This window comes from Pezoporus flaviventris, unplaced genomic scaffold, assembly GCF_033815535.1.
Source record: "Pezoporus flaviventris isolate CSIRO_AGI_PZ_B2104156 unplaced genomic scaffold, CSIRO_AGI_Pfla_v1 ptg000045l, whole genome shotgun sequence".
Taxonomy (NCBI): Eukaryota; Metazoa; Chordata; class Aves; order Psittaciformes; family Psittacidae; genus Pezoporus; species Pezoporus flaviventris.
In genome coordinates, this window is record NW_026892593.1 from 16,756,657 (window position 1) to 16,770,550 (window position 13,894).

A 13,894-nucleotide genomic window follows, 5' to 3' on the forward strand; every position below is an offset into this window, starting at 1 on the left:
CTTCAACAGTGGGGACCTTCCCAGCACTGCTGTGGGTTGTAGCCTTCAGAAGCAGATAACCCAGATCCCATGCAGGGCTCTGGGGCTGGCTGGCAGCCTGGATACTGCAATCCCTGCAATCCCTGCCCTTCCCCGGCCACCCCTGCATGATGAATAGGAAGGCCAAATCCCCTCTGGTCACAGCAGAATTGCACTTATATTTCCCTATCAGCACTTTGCATGCAGTTTGGATGATGTTATTCTGGAGCAACGTACATATACTCCATGCTCTTGACTTTAGGGAGTCAAGTATATCACCAGATCTGGCCTGCAGGTGTTTTTTCTGAATGATAACAAAAACACAGCAAGTGAGATTGAAAAGACATAAACCTGCCTCTCTTCCGGGGAAGCCGGTCACATACATTCTGCGGAGCGATTAACCAATCCTCATGTCCTTTCTGCTTCTCACTCGCAGTCCGAAATGGATGGTGTCTCCGAAAACCACGTCAGAAATGACACGAAGTTTTGGGAGAGCCGCACGCTGCCGCCCGCGGAAACCCCGAAGGGCGCTAACGTAGGGAGGCCGCCAGAGGGCGCCGCAGCCCCGCGCAGCGCCCTGCCCGCCGCTCGGATGAGCCCCATGGCTGCTTGCCAGCAGCCCCTCGCTCCGGAGGCTGCAGGCCTGCGCGGCCGCGGCCCGGCTTGGCCTTGGGCAGCAGCCCCGGGGCTGCCCCAGTGCGGTGGCCGCAGCCCCGGCCCTTGGGAGAAAGCTGTGGTTTGGGAGGGAGGGAGGGGCAGAACCCCTTTTGTTATCAAATAAGCATTTTTAAGATCTTGCCCTTCACAATGAACACAAATACGGCACATGCTTCCTGAAGTCAGGATTACCCAGCAATCATGAAGCAAGGGTCACCAAAGGCCACTAAGTTTGCTTCCTGGCCTGCATTCCGCACAGGTCACTTGTCCAGGTCCCTGCAGAGCAGACAGCAGCAGCCACCCCACCACCCCACTCCCCCTGTGCTTGAAACACCAGAGGTGGTGAGAAAGGGCCCTGCTGAGGGGAGACCAAGTGTGTCCTACGACCAGCACCCACCTCCACAGGCCAGAGGCTGGGACTTGCAGAGAAACCTTACCACTCACTAGTCTAGAGATGGCAAAAGGAGACATGACAGTGTTTAAAGAGGTGAAGGCTGCTACAAAAGGCAGAGGGAGAAGGCTGTCCTCCAGACCTGCAGTGAATAAGGCACAAGCTACTGGGCTTGGATGCAACCAAACACTAGTTCAGGCTGGACACTTGAACAACCTTCCTAACACATGGGTTTAAATGGTAGGGTTGGTTTGGTTGATAGTGGTTAATCGTTTGTGATTGCAAGTTCTTAAGAACATAGTGTGGCAGGGACAGACATATGCCTGTCCAGGAAGCAGCCTGGTGACTTCTCTGGCAATCTGTTCAGGGGCCAACTCAAATGTCACACTGGGTCTCTATTTTCTACAAACCAGAGATTGCTGAAGACAATTAAGCAACTCTAGCTAATGTCACCATCACTGCTATCGGTTCCTGAGAAATGTGATGTAAAAGTAACTTGTCAAGGGAGAAAGGAGAGAGAGGAAGGGATGGAAGGATGAGGGCAGGAGGGAGGGAGAGCAGAAAAGAAGGGGGGAGAGAGAGATCCTGCACCCCTGGGACCAGCAGGCATGGAAATGCCAGGGTCTTTGCAGTTTGATGAACTTCCTCTCATTTCAGTGCTCCCTCTCCACTTTCATAAGTATTGTGTACCACAGATCAGGCTGAAGCAGCACAGTCAGAACCTCCAGCCATACTTTCTTTTCAGTAGAAACCTGCGTCTTACCTTGGTCCTTGTAAAGGCATGTTCAACCACTGCAGATCTCGCTGAGCCAGCAAAAGAAACACTGCCTGAAGTAATCCAACTGCTGACATAATCAGAGTGCAGTATCATGAGCTAAAGGAAAAACAGACTAGCAAGGTTCACAGTATTCCCACAAGCAGAGGGCTTGCCAATTAGATCAGATCACATCAGGTGAGGTCTTCCCTGCAGGCTAAGGCAGTGCTTCCTAGCTCTGACCAAAAGTCATTGAACCTTTGCAGCTGAAACAGTGGGAAACTTGGGAACACATCTGTAGTCCATCAAAGGGCTCATCAGGTTTGCACAATACACCAGTGATGGTGTAGCAGGAGGAGCTGCAGCTCCAGAAATGCTGAACTGACACTCAGGATGCACAGCTTGAACCAAACACATTACACTGCAAATAACCAGGGCTTGAGCCTGGCACATGCCAATAGTTGAGCAAATCTGAGTAAGTGACAATACAACATGACTGCTGTGTAAGGGACACTGCTGTGACCTAAGATTGGGGTTGCTGAGCAGCAGGACTTTAACACATGCTGCTATACAATGTAATACCTGCCACCTGCTACACTACAGTCCTGCAGCAGATTCACTGCCAGGAAAAAAACATGTCTAGAAGAGGAGGGATTAGAAACAGACTCAGAAGCAAGCAGCTGTGGTCAGTGGAGAGCAGCTGCATCTGTGTCCTGGGTTCAGCAGCAGCAGTCATTTTTCTCCTTCTTAGTAGCTGGTGCAGCGCTGTGGTTTTGACTTTCAGCCTGGGAACAGCGCTGGTAACACCGATGTTTTCAGCTGTTGCTCAGTAATGTTTACTCTGACCAAGGATACTCTGAGTCTCATGCTCTTCCAGGGAGGAGAGGAAGCCAGGAGGAAGCAGAGACAGGACACCGGACCCAAACTAGCCAAAGAGGTATTCCTCTTTGCATGTCATGCCCACTATATAAACTGGGGACAGTTACCTGGAAGGGCTAAATTACTGCTCGGGTCTGGCTGGGTATCGGTCGGCAGGTGGTGAGCGGTTGCATTCTCTCCCCTTGTTATCTCCTTATCATTATTATTATTGGTGGCAGCAGCAGTGATTTGTGTTATACCTTAGTTATTGGACTGTTCTTATCTCAGCCCATGGGAGTTACATTCTTTTGATTCTCCTCCCCATCCCTCTGGGAGTGGGGGGAGGAAAGGGAGGAGTGAGCGAGCAGCTGCATGGTTCTGGGTTGCCGTCTGGGCTTAAACCACGACAATCTGGAAAACAGCATTTAGAGTGGGAATGTCCTCAGATGACAAAAAAAGCTGTGTGGTGCAATCCCCAAGAAACACAACCAACTTGCTCTTGTCCAGTGCAGTGTCCCATCTTCATCAGTGGCCTTCACCCATCAGCTGTGGGGAAACAAAACGTATTTCAAATCAGTGTAAAGCAGTAGGTTAAAATGCCCAAAGTGACATTTTCTTCCTTATCTGTCAGACACTAAATGGCTTTTTTCCCCAGAAGGTCTGCATAGCTTATACCTTTACTTGATTATATGTATTCTGGATGTTCATACATGAAGTGCCTGCTTCGTGCTTTTATAGCAAGTTGAAACTATTATTACCCAAAATGGAAAGTGAAATTCCCAACTGTCTCAATATGTCCGTACTTGATTTCTACATACCACATACTTCCCAATCCTAAACTAACTCTGGCTGTGAAGTACAGCCAGAGATAGTAAGAAAAGAACATAAAATGTGCCCTCAAATCTGTTCTAATGAAACTCTATTTAGGTAATAAACGTGTGCTCAGACTAAATGGGTGCTTTAGCCACACCGCCACTGAACTGTGACCTGTCAGAAACAGAACAGAGAAACACTCAAAGGGAAGGAGACAATTTCAGAAAATGATCAGTAGCTATAATAAACTCTTGACACACCTTTCTTGAAGTTTTCTTGACCAATAAAATGTGTCAGCCTAGTAATAGGAAGTATCATCAAATACCCCTTGTGCTTAAGCAGGTGGTGCAACACGTATCTCTCAGATTTCATGGATGAAACATTAACTATTATCCAGCTCAAGAGGAAAGAGAACAGACAGCACAGCAGCAGTAAGCAGAGCAGGACTGCATGGAGTGGAAGGCACCAACAGGTAGGCGCAGAGACGACACAGTTTGACCTCCCTGCGTTTTTCATATTCGACAGATCCACGACCAAGTCGTGTTTCCACACGGACAGCTCATGCAGTCCCACGCCTAAGGGGGTTCTTACCCCTTACACCTCTACACATTTCCACCCTGCTTGCAACAGTGGCTATGCAACGCCCAGCAGAGCAGGTACTTTATGATAGCAGCCACAATGGGAACAGCCCTGGAGAGCGCTCCAGAGTTAAAGTCCAGAACTTGAAGATCGGTACCGAACTAGACCTCCGATGCCCGCCGAGCCTGGCTTAGGCGTCAGGGAGGTCACTGGGGCCCCGAGCACTGCTTCGGCCGGCCTGGGAGCAGCAGCCTCAAAGGGAATGCTGCTCGACTCCCCGCCACAGGCTCCCGAGAGCGGCTGAAGGGGCTCGGTACCCGCTGCCAGCACCCCCGCGGCCCCCGCCTAGCCTTTCCCGTCTGGGGCTCCCGCAGAGACACCAGCAAACCCCGGGAGTCCCCTTCACTGCACAGACCCGACCGACCCCGTGGGCACGCACAGACACCGGGACACACAACTCCGGCCCTCTAATGCACTGCGCTAGGCGGCGCAAGGCAGCCAAGCGGGTGTACGGAGGGGAGGAGGCAAGCGGGATTCCACGGCTGCCGGGCCCCGCGGCCCATGCGAACGCCCGTGCGCCCTGGGAGCCGTAGTCCGCTGCGCCCGCTGCCCACCGTCGCTTCCGGGCCCCCCGGCAGCAGAGGACTACAAGGCCCAGGCTGCCCAGCGGCGCCGGTCCCGCCCCGTCCGTGAATGACTAGTGCAGCATGTTGGCCGGATAGCGTGCCCGGCCGCCGGAGATCCGTGGCGCTGCCGACGCCTTCTTCCGCAGCGCCGCCACCACCGAGCACGGCAAGTGAGCGAGGGGAGGCGGGGGAAAAGCCGGCCGCGGTGCCCGCTTCCTGCCGGGCCGTGGGGCCTTGGCGGTGCCATGTTAGGGCCAAGCCCGTGTGCGGCCAAGTGTGTGTTGCAGGGGGACTGTTGCGTTTCTCCCCGCGCCCAGAGACCCGCGGGAGGGGGTTTGCTGTGAGCGGCACTCCGTTCCCTCTTGCCGCCTTCCCTTCGCGTATGCCTCCTGCCCTTCCAGGTGCCGCCAGGCAGCGCCCGTTCGGGCGGGAGGCGGCCGGGACGTGGGCTGGGGCCGCCCGCTCTCGCCGCTGAACGCGCTCCCTGGGCCTTGCGCCTGTGGCAGGCGAACCGAGAGGGCTGCGGTCGGCGCCCCACAGCGCCGGCGGGGCAGAGCGGCCGCGGCCAGTCCGGCGCTGCCCCGCCGGTGAACCTGCTGGCGGCGAGGCTGAGGGGCCTCTCCGGGCCGGGGCGAGCTCTTCCTCGGTCTCGCAGCGGGGAGGCTGAGGCGTAAATCCCAGAACCGGCAGGGAAGGGGAAGCCGGAGGCCGCTGCCCGTCCCCTCTCCCCCGGAGCCCTGCGCGGAGGCTGGCGCTGCCGGCCCTCCAGCTCCGGGAGGGCACGGCACTGGGAAACGCGTCCGTCGGGGTGCGGCCCCCTGTGCGGTTACAGCAGCGCCCGCGCTTTCCGCTCGCTGCGTTAGGGCCGGTTCCTGGCGTGGGGGGTGATGGAGGTGGCAGCGGGGCGCGGGCAGAGCGCTGCGCGCTGTGCTGTGTTCGCGGTGGTTGGTGGTAAGAGCGTGGGGTTGGTTGCGATGGTGAGCGGAAGAACAGAAAAGTAGTTTTTCTCACTTCTTTTTTTGGTCTCTAAACAGTTGTGACTCTTCAGACGCCGCGTTGTGCATCACGTGCAATAAACTGTGAAATCAGGATTTTGATTTGAAAGCAGTTTTGATTAACCCAGGTCTCAAAAAGATCTTGTCCCATAACCTGTGCTGGGCTCTTGAGGGAAATACACCTACTGATGATCGTGTATGCGGGTATGCGCACAAAAAAAGTGTTTAATTTTTGCTGGCTTTCAGGGAGAGAGAGACTGTTTTTATTTGGTCAAACTTTGCAGAAACTTGCAGCTGCTGAGTGGTTGCTGCTGGGCTGGAAAAGCAAGAGGATGTGCTTTAAAAAGTTAAATGCTGTTTTACATGTGTGGTGTTAGTAGGTTGTCCTAAGGAATATCAAAGGTGCCTGGAGTGGCCTCATTTCTCCATTTTGTAGAGATGTGTATCAGTGCTGTAGTGATGTGTATCAGCTGAACCTACTGTTCAGCTCAATTATGCACATATTCCTTCTTGGAAAGCTATCAGAGTAAAGAAAAAAACCTAAACTAAAAGATTTCAAAGGTTTCCCTGCTGTATTTTAGCAGGGAACAGATCTTATGCAGCAAAGGTAAACCACAAGTACGTTTAACTAGCCTAAACTAAGTGAGTTTATTAGGTACTGGATTATAGCTGTGGCTCTGGTTTGTGCCCTGTTCTTTGTGGCTTTTGGTAGACTTTCAGGTGTCAGTAACTTGAGTTGCTGATGGTAAATTTGTCGGCCATTGCAGTGTCTGGCACTCTTGTCTTAACTATAGACTGAGATATTGCTTAATTCAGTGCTAGGAGAGTTATGCATATTTTGCAGTGCATTCTTTCTTCCGTATGGCAAAATATGGTGAAACATTGCTGCTGCTGGCACCACAGCTTGTGAGTAAAACACGGTGGTGTTGGCATCTTACTTGTGGGAGAGTCATCCAGTTGCTTTTTGTAAAAAAGCACTATTCGGAAAGCATCTTCTTTTTCCATATTTGCTGCTGGGAAAATATGGGGAAAGAGATTTGGGGCAGTCTTAGAAAATGAAAAAATGAAAGCAGGCCGGAGCTAAGTGTGCTCCAGATTTAATGGGAGTGGTGCATAACTACAGCTGTCTGAAGCGATCCTGTATCACTTCAGTATCAGTGATACTTTGAGTATCACTTGTCAGGCAGGGTCAGGAGGAAGGAGGGATTCTGCAGCTCTCCTTGCCCTGCCAGGAAGTGACCAGGCTGGTTAGCAGCAGCGGGTGCCTGTCACAGAGGATTTACAATTAGTAGCATTATATTCTGTTGGTAATGGTTGTTACTAGATAAATATTTGCAAATAGGTTTCCAGTGTGAGTTATTTCTGAGGTGAGGCCTTCAATTACAGAAGGTTTTTGTAAAAGGCCATTCAAATTTGAGATGCTATAAACATGTTAGTTAATACTGTGGTTTTGCATTTGAACATAGAAACTCAAGTTTTTCCCTGCCTCCAAAATGAGTTGGGGCATATAACTTTAATATTAACTGCAGCTGATAGATTTGCATGAAAACATGCATGCACTCAGTGACCAGCTCTCTTCCTTTCCACCTCTTTTTCTTAAAAAAGTAGTAAAGGTAGCTAGAGGGGCTGTTTTCTCCTCCTGCCTCCTTCCTAGCCCTATCCTGCCTTTAGCTGATATGCTGTGCAGTTTGATTGAGATGCAGAGGCTTTGCATGTCCACACACAGCATTTAAGCGTCCTGATGACACCATGTACCAAGCTGTAGGAGAGACTACACTGGAGCTCTAGGGGTTCATGTTTTCATGTAGTTAATCCCTGCAGGCTGTCTGCAAAATAACCTTGTCTGTAAGGACAGGCAACGCTGGGCACATGTGTTGAGGGCTGTGTCTGTGCAGGAAGGGTGTGCACACTTGCAGGAGGGAGCAAGAGTCTGCACCACAGCTTAGCAGCAATACGAATGCTGATGAAGTTGAAGGTCTCCAGTCACCTGTGCAGTATATCTGGTTCCTGGTCCTGCCCAGGTAGGACACGTATCTGGTGTGTTGCACAACTGGGAGCCATCCTTTGGAAGGGTGATAAGACAGGTAGTTACAGGGTAACTGAGAAAGAAGGCCTGTGTGAGGAACCAGGATCAGGAGTTGTTGAGGGATTCTCTCATTTCTTTAGAGGGCAGCAGACAGGAATGGAAATAGGGATGAACTTTTGAGGGGAATACCTTTTTTTTAAACTACTGAGCTTGTCAGGTGCAGGGTGTTCCACACATTAAATGAGTGGTGCAGCTGGATGGAGTAGCATGCAGGACAACTTTCCTGGTTGGTGTGCTTCTGTAGTACTGAATGGTCAGCGCTAACCTCTGGCTTCTGTGTCTGCAGGCCAGCAGGCTGGAATAGGCTTGCTTTCCTGGAGCTTTGTCTCTGTTAGCTCTGTCTTGAAACATGACCCTCTGTCTTCAGGTCCCTGCCACATCAGGGCTGTGTGTCTTTGCCTGCTGCCAGCATGTGCACCCGTGTAGTGTAACAATGTTTTCAGCTTCTGTGATGGCTGTATGATTTTCAGAAAGATCAGCTTGTTCCCTGCTACTGTCTGGAGGCTAGCAGTCAAAGGCGCAGGCAGAAGAGCACTGTAAATAATGCATTTGGCAGTTGGGCAGAATTTTGTCTTGCAAAATCCCAATTTTGCCATCATAAGGGTTGCATTTAAAAGTGTTCATAACAAAAGGAATGAATGCGAGTGTCTGCCAGTACTCCTGAGACCCGGCTTCTGCGTGTATCAGCAGACAGCCATTGACGCGTGGAATAATTGTGTATATGGAGTTCTGCAGCAATTCTGTGGACCACAGTCAGATATCTTACAAGCCAATAGTTAGTTGTCCATGGCAGAACTTCTCTACCCATCTCCTTTGCTGGCTGCTTGTAGGTAGTGAACAGGTAGTAGCAAATCTTGCAGAACTCCATAGAAACTGTGTATGCAGCAGCTGTGTGCTCTTTTGCTGTTGCTCTACTTAGGAGTGTTTTGGAGAGGGTTACCCAGCATCAGAAGTATCATTTGGTTCATAGCTTTTAATGGCCTGGAGAGAGATGTGCTGAGTGGGTATCTTACCCTAAACTCCTGATCGCAGGAGAGTTGTAAAAGTATTTTTGTTCCAAATCATCCCTGAATTCATGTGATTTATGTTGAAATAAAATAGGAATGTGGCTTGGGTAGTTATGTAGGTTCTAAAACAGAGTGAGTTTCTGAGTAGCTGGCCTGACTTTGGGCCACATCACTTTGGTCTTTCTGTCCCATGTTTCTAAATTTAGCAACCTCTTTACAGCCTCTTAAAACGTAAGGATTTAGCCTGTTGTTTGTTCTCAATTCTGCTGTGTTAGCATCCTGATTCACCTCATGCTTACTCATTTCTTTTAGTATCCCTAATCAATGTAATAGCAATAATGTCAAAAACCAAAACATATATGAGAATGCCATCTTGTGTTCCACTGATAAAGGTGACTGTGCTCTCAGTGCATTGTTGTCGCAGGCCAGATATTCTCATGTTCCAACACCTCCTTTCTCACAAAATTAATTTAGTTGTCTGTGACTTCCAAAGTATGCAAATGAATGTTGGCTACAGAGTGTAGGTCCCTGAGTTTAGGCTGCATACATCAGCACAGTTTGTGTTGCAGGAACATCTTGCTGATGCTCACAGGGTAAAGAAAAAAGAAATATGTGTTTTGGAGTTTATGAACTTCTGAGTCATGAGAAACCAGAGCCACAATCTACAACTATCTGTGATCACAGAACCAGTTGCTCAGTTAAGTTTGAAAGGCGTGGGTTGTGTCAAAGAGATACGTGCAATATATAGAGTAGGTCACCTTGGTGAGGGTTTTGAAATATATTCCAATTTCTGAATTTGTGGCTGCTGCATTAATTGGCAGATTTCAACTGATGCATCCTTCAGAGTATAAGCGGTCTGTCAGCAAAGGAGAGACACCATTTGGAGCTGGTTGTTTGTAAATACTTGTAAGGTTTCTGTGCAGAATCATGGAAGAAGCCTCATCAACCTTAAATACCATTGCAGAGGGCAGTGCTGAGACTTAAGTGAGTATCTGTTGATTTGATTTTTACCTTCTTGGAGGTTAAATGGTAGGCATGGAAGGTATTTTGTTAGGTATTCCAGACAATGGGTAAAAAATACAATGGTTTTTCAGTGGGAGAACAGTTGTGTCTTTAATTTTTTGAAGTACTAATATGCCTCTTCTGTTTACATAAAGTAAGTCCTGTTAATTGGTAAGTATGATATATGCTTATGCTGTGCCAGCTAAACTGAATAACCATTGCTAGAGAAATTGCAGGTTTAGAGTATTAAAGGAGCATGGCACATTTAGTGCATGTGGGTGTAAGTAAATTTTTATTGCTGCATCTCACGCTGAGCAGACTGAGGCTGTATTCTGGCCAGGGATGCTGTTGCTGGAGTGCTGGGTCAGAAGGCTCATCACAAAATAGCTGTTTGTGTGTGCCTCTGGCTTACATACAGCATGGGTCAGTTCTGGTTCAGTTGTGGCATGACCTGTGTGAGCTGTGCTGTGTTCTCACAGGAGAACACCCACTTGATAATTAAAGACCTTGAATCAAATTCAGTCCTCAGCCTACTTCTTGTCCTTCCCACAATGACTCTAAAGGAACAAGGATGAGGTATGTTGGCAGGTACTGTGAGGAAGTGCTGTCTTGGGGAGGAGGTATGGAGAGATCTTCCAAAGGGCCAATGATTGAAAACAAAGGACAGTGCACATGGCAAAATTGAAATGCTTTGAAAGCTCCAGCAGCCTCCTGACTATTTGTTTAGATACCAGAGGTCAGGTTTCTAGATGTATTGAAGGATTCATTCACCTCAGTTCCTTATTTGTGAAAGACAGAAGTACATACAAACTTATCTCAGAGGCTGCATGGTTAAGACTCTGAGTATGACAGTTGTTTGAACCTTCTTCAACGCTAGTGAATGTTGTAACTGTGGAAAGCAGTAATACATACACTCAGATCCAGGGGAGGGGTCAAGCACAAAAACTGACTTTCTGTTTCAATAAGAGGTGAAACAGTGTGACTCCTAGCTTCTTACTAGTTTTTCTGATGTGTGTGCAGCGTGTAGAAAATACGGAGCAATTAGTAGAACTTTATTTCTCTATTGCAGTGTCAACATGTTAAAGATAGCAAGTGCTGCTTCTAAATTTCTGTATAGCTCTGAAGGAAGAAAGCATTCAATAAAAGTATTTTTAAAGAACAGCTGAGTCTGTTTGATATAGGTATGGTATGAGAGCTTTTTTTGTTATTGATTCAACTGAATCACTCACTGTCTGAAGGAGGCAAATTTAAACAAGATAATAAAGGAAGAAGTTCAGCCATGCTGTAGGAGGATACCTGTCTACCCACTGTGGTATGCTTGGATTTTCTCACTGAATCACCTTATTGAAATAAAACAAGAAAGGACATTTGTTCTTCAGTGGTAGCTCGTGTTCTAGTGCCTATAACTTGCCTTGCTAGAACCCCTGACTTGTGAGTGTGCCTCTTGCGTCCTTAAGACGGCAAGCTCAGAGTTTCAGATGCCTAAATATGCAGCTAGAACTGAAACATTTTGGTCAGCTAAGACTACGCAGTGTGAAAAGTGAGCCAGTGGTTTATGAGAAGATTTCACCCAAAGAGGAAGCTCTGCTGAAACTGTTCTGCATTAGGAAAGCTGGAGGACTGATGTCAAATAGCACGGCAGGGAGGTTTTTCTCGCACTGCTTTTGTCAGCCACTGTGTAGGGTAAGCATTGCTAGAAGGTGTTGCACTTACCTGTGTGTTCCTTTCTGAATTTATGTTGAGGGGAAGAGAATAATCCCCAAAGTGTAGGAGAAAAATATAGCCTCTTTTCCACAGTGCTGTTGTGGGTGTGAATGGTTGCCCTGCATGTGCTGTCAGGACAAGAAGACCTTGAAAGGAAATAGGTGAATATCAGTGAGATGAATAATGGCTAAATTTCAGGCTTGCAGTTCATTGGGTGGTCTCAGAAATTCCTGTTTGGTTGCCTAGGTATCTTGAGAGCTGGGGGAAGGGCTTCATTTGTTCATATGGGTACACATAAACAACAATTTTTAATCACCCAGTAAATGGCAGGCTCCCTTAGACTAGCAAAGATGAAGCAAGAACAAGTATTCCACTTTGAATTGGGGACTGAATTGGGATTCAGTCATCAAGGAGTCCTTTCAAGAAAATTCCAGAGGCAGAACCTGCTCTTGCTGGATCATAAGGAGCCAGACTCCTTGTTTCTTCTCCAGGAATTTTCTTGGCAGCACTCTGGGCAGGAAGAGTGAACTCCGGATCAAGACAGTCTCCTGGCAGATAAGAGAACAGAAATACTTTCTAATCTCTGATCTTTATGAGTGCTTAGAAAGCTGCGTCTCCCAGTTTGCCTGAAAGAAATGCACTGTCATAGCCGAGATTTTCAGTATGCGATTTATCTCCTGAGGGCCTCTTGCATGCCTTTGATGTAGCTGGAGGAGAGGGATTTGATTGGTTTCACATGTTTGGGCCAAGTTCCGTTGTAAGTAGGACTTGAGGTTATGAGATGTTGTGGTATATGTATAATGGAACACAGTAATTGTCTGAACAGCTTCTTTTGCCAATGGCTTTACAACTAGGGGCTGAATTTCCTTCTGTTCCCTGGCAGGTTCTGCTGACCTCTTTTTCACATGCACGTGTACCACCCCCTGTAATCTTCAGTAATCTTTGCAGTGCTCTGCATTTCATCTCAGAATGACAGAGACTCATCTCCCTGCCAAGTTTGTTTAAAATTCACCTAAGGTTTAGCAAGCACAAAGAAGCTCTGCCTTATTACCTTGTCTCATTTCTTTAGGAAGCTGAACTTTATTTAAATAAATAAATGCAAGGCTGAAAAAAAACAAGCTCTAACATATTTGGAAACGCTGTGATTCAAGTTGCCTCGATGCTTGTCAGGAATTGATCTAGATCAGCACCTTTTCTTGCTGTTGGATACAGTGAGAGGAAATGCGTACAGATTCTTATGCTTCGGTTCCTTTTATCTGTATAACAGCAAGTCATGTTCAGTCCTTCTTCAGAGGTTTGAGGATTACTATATCGAGTATCGTGGTTCTTCTGTGAATACACAGATGTACAGGATGGTGACTTTTCCACATGGATGAGCTTGATCTTCTTGGAGTCCAAGATATTTGACTAGTTCCCAGGATGTATGTACTTTTTCCTATGTTGTTGATGAGGATGCTGGCCAGCTGAGAAGCCAGCCTTGTCTTTACTCTGTTGACGTGTGTGTTTTGTGCTTTTTGTCACTCACACTAAACAAGAGTTTGAACACATGCAGCTTTTCATGACAGTTGTTCAGCTGAGTTTGTTTACTGTTGGCAACCAGTTATAAGATATTCTTAATGTTAACTGAATAACTGGAATTCGTGGGCATGTTCAAAGAGGTGGGGGATTAAATCCAGAAACAAGTCGGCATGGGTAAACTTCATTGAAGATCTCTCTTGCTCCAATATCAGAAACGTCATTTGGGGAGAATGGGATGAGATTTTCTAAAATGTGACTTGGTGGAAAAGAAATCACTTGGTGCTTCTGTGTAGAAGTCTGTCCTTTAACTGAAACTTGCAGTTCGCTATTTTTAAGAGCATTCCCATAGATAAGAGACATGTTTTCAAACCCCAGCAGACATTCAGCAAGCTTACAACTTTGGTTTGTATTTAGGGCTAGTTGATGTACTGGCAGAAAAAACACTGGTATTTTGCACATAAAACAATTGAGAACCAAGCCCAGAGCTCAGCATCAGGGTACTGGCATACCCCTGACTGATGCTGTAGTTAGACAAATATTTTCTCAGAGGCCAGTGTTGGCTTCAGCATCTCCAGTTCATACTGTCACTTCAGTTCTGCTACTGCAGTTGTTCCTGCAGCAGTTTGATTGTCTGAGCTTGTAATGCCTTGATAAGGTTATTTTTAAACCTGAATCTGCTTTCCAGTCTGGTTTACTGCACAAGTCAACAAATAGTTAAACCAGTTTGTCAGAGGCAGGAGAGGATGAAAACAGGTGTTGGATTCACTTAAGCACACAATGCCACCAGGCAGCTCCTGGTCAGGCTGGCTGAGGTGTTAGTGAGCTGCCAGGTCGCATTCAGGTTGCAGGTCTCAGAGCAAGGGTTTCCTTCTGCTGTGCTTATTTA

At 47.7% G+C, this 13,894-nt stretch overlaps 1 protein-coding gene across 5 annotated transcripts in view; it reads left to right on the top strand.

Moving 5' to 3' along the window:
- Nucleotides 1-3,939: 3,939 nt before the first annotated feature.
- The window catches only part of TRABD (TraB domain containing), a 35,985-nt gene continuing 26,030 nt past the window's right edge, over nt 3,940-13,894 (top strand). For 2 of the 5 annotated variants that reach the window (XM_061467529.1, XM_061467534.1), the window contains exon 1: nt 4,732-4,866. Coding sequence is in view for 1 of the 5 variants with exons in the window: in XM_061467528.1 (XP_061323512.1) it covers nt 4,764-4,866 (103 nt within the window). In the remaining 4 variants the exon portion in view is untranslated. Of the gene's footprint in view, nt 3,964-4,643; nt 4,867-12,003; nt 12,152-13,894 lie in introns of those variants that run through there. The other 3 variants (XM_061467531.1, XM_061467528.1, XM_061467532.1) reach the window with 3 other exon arrangements.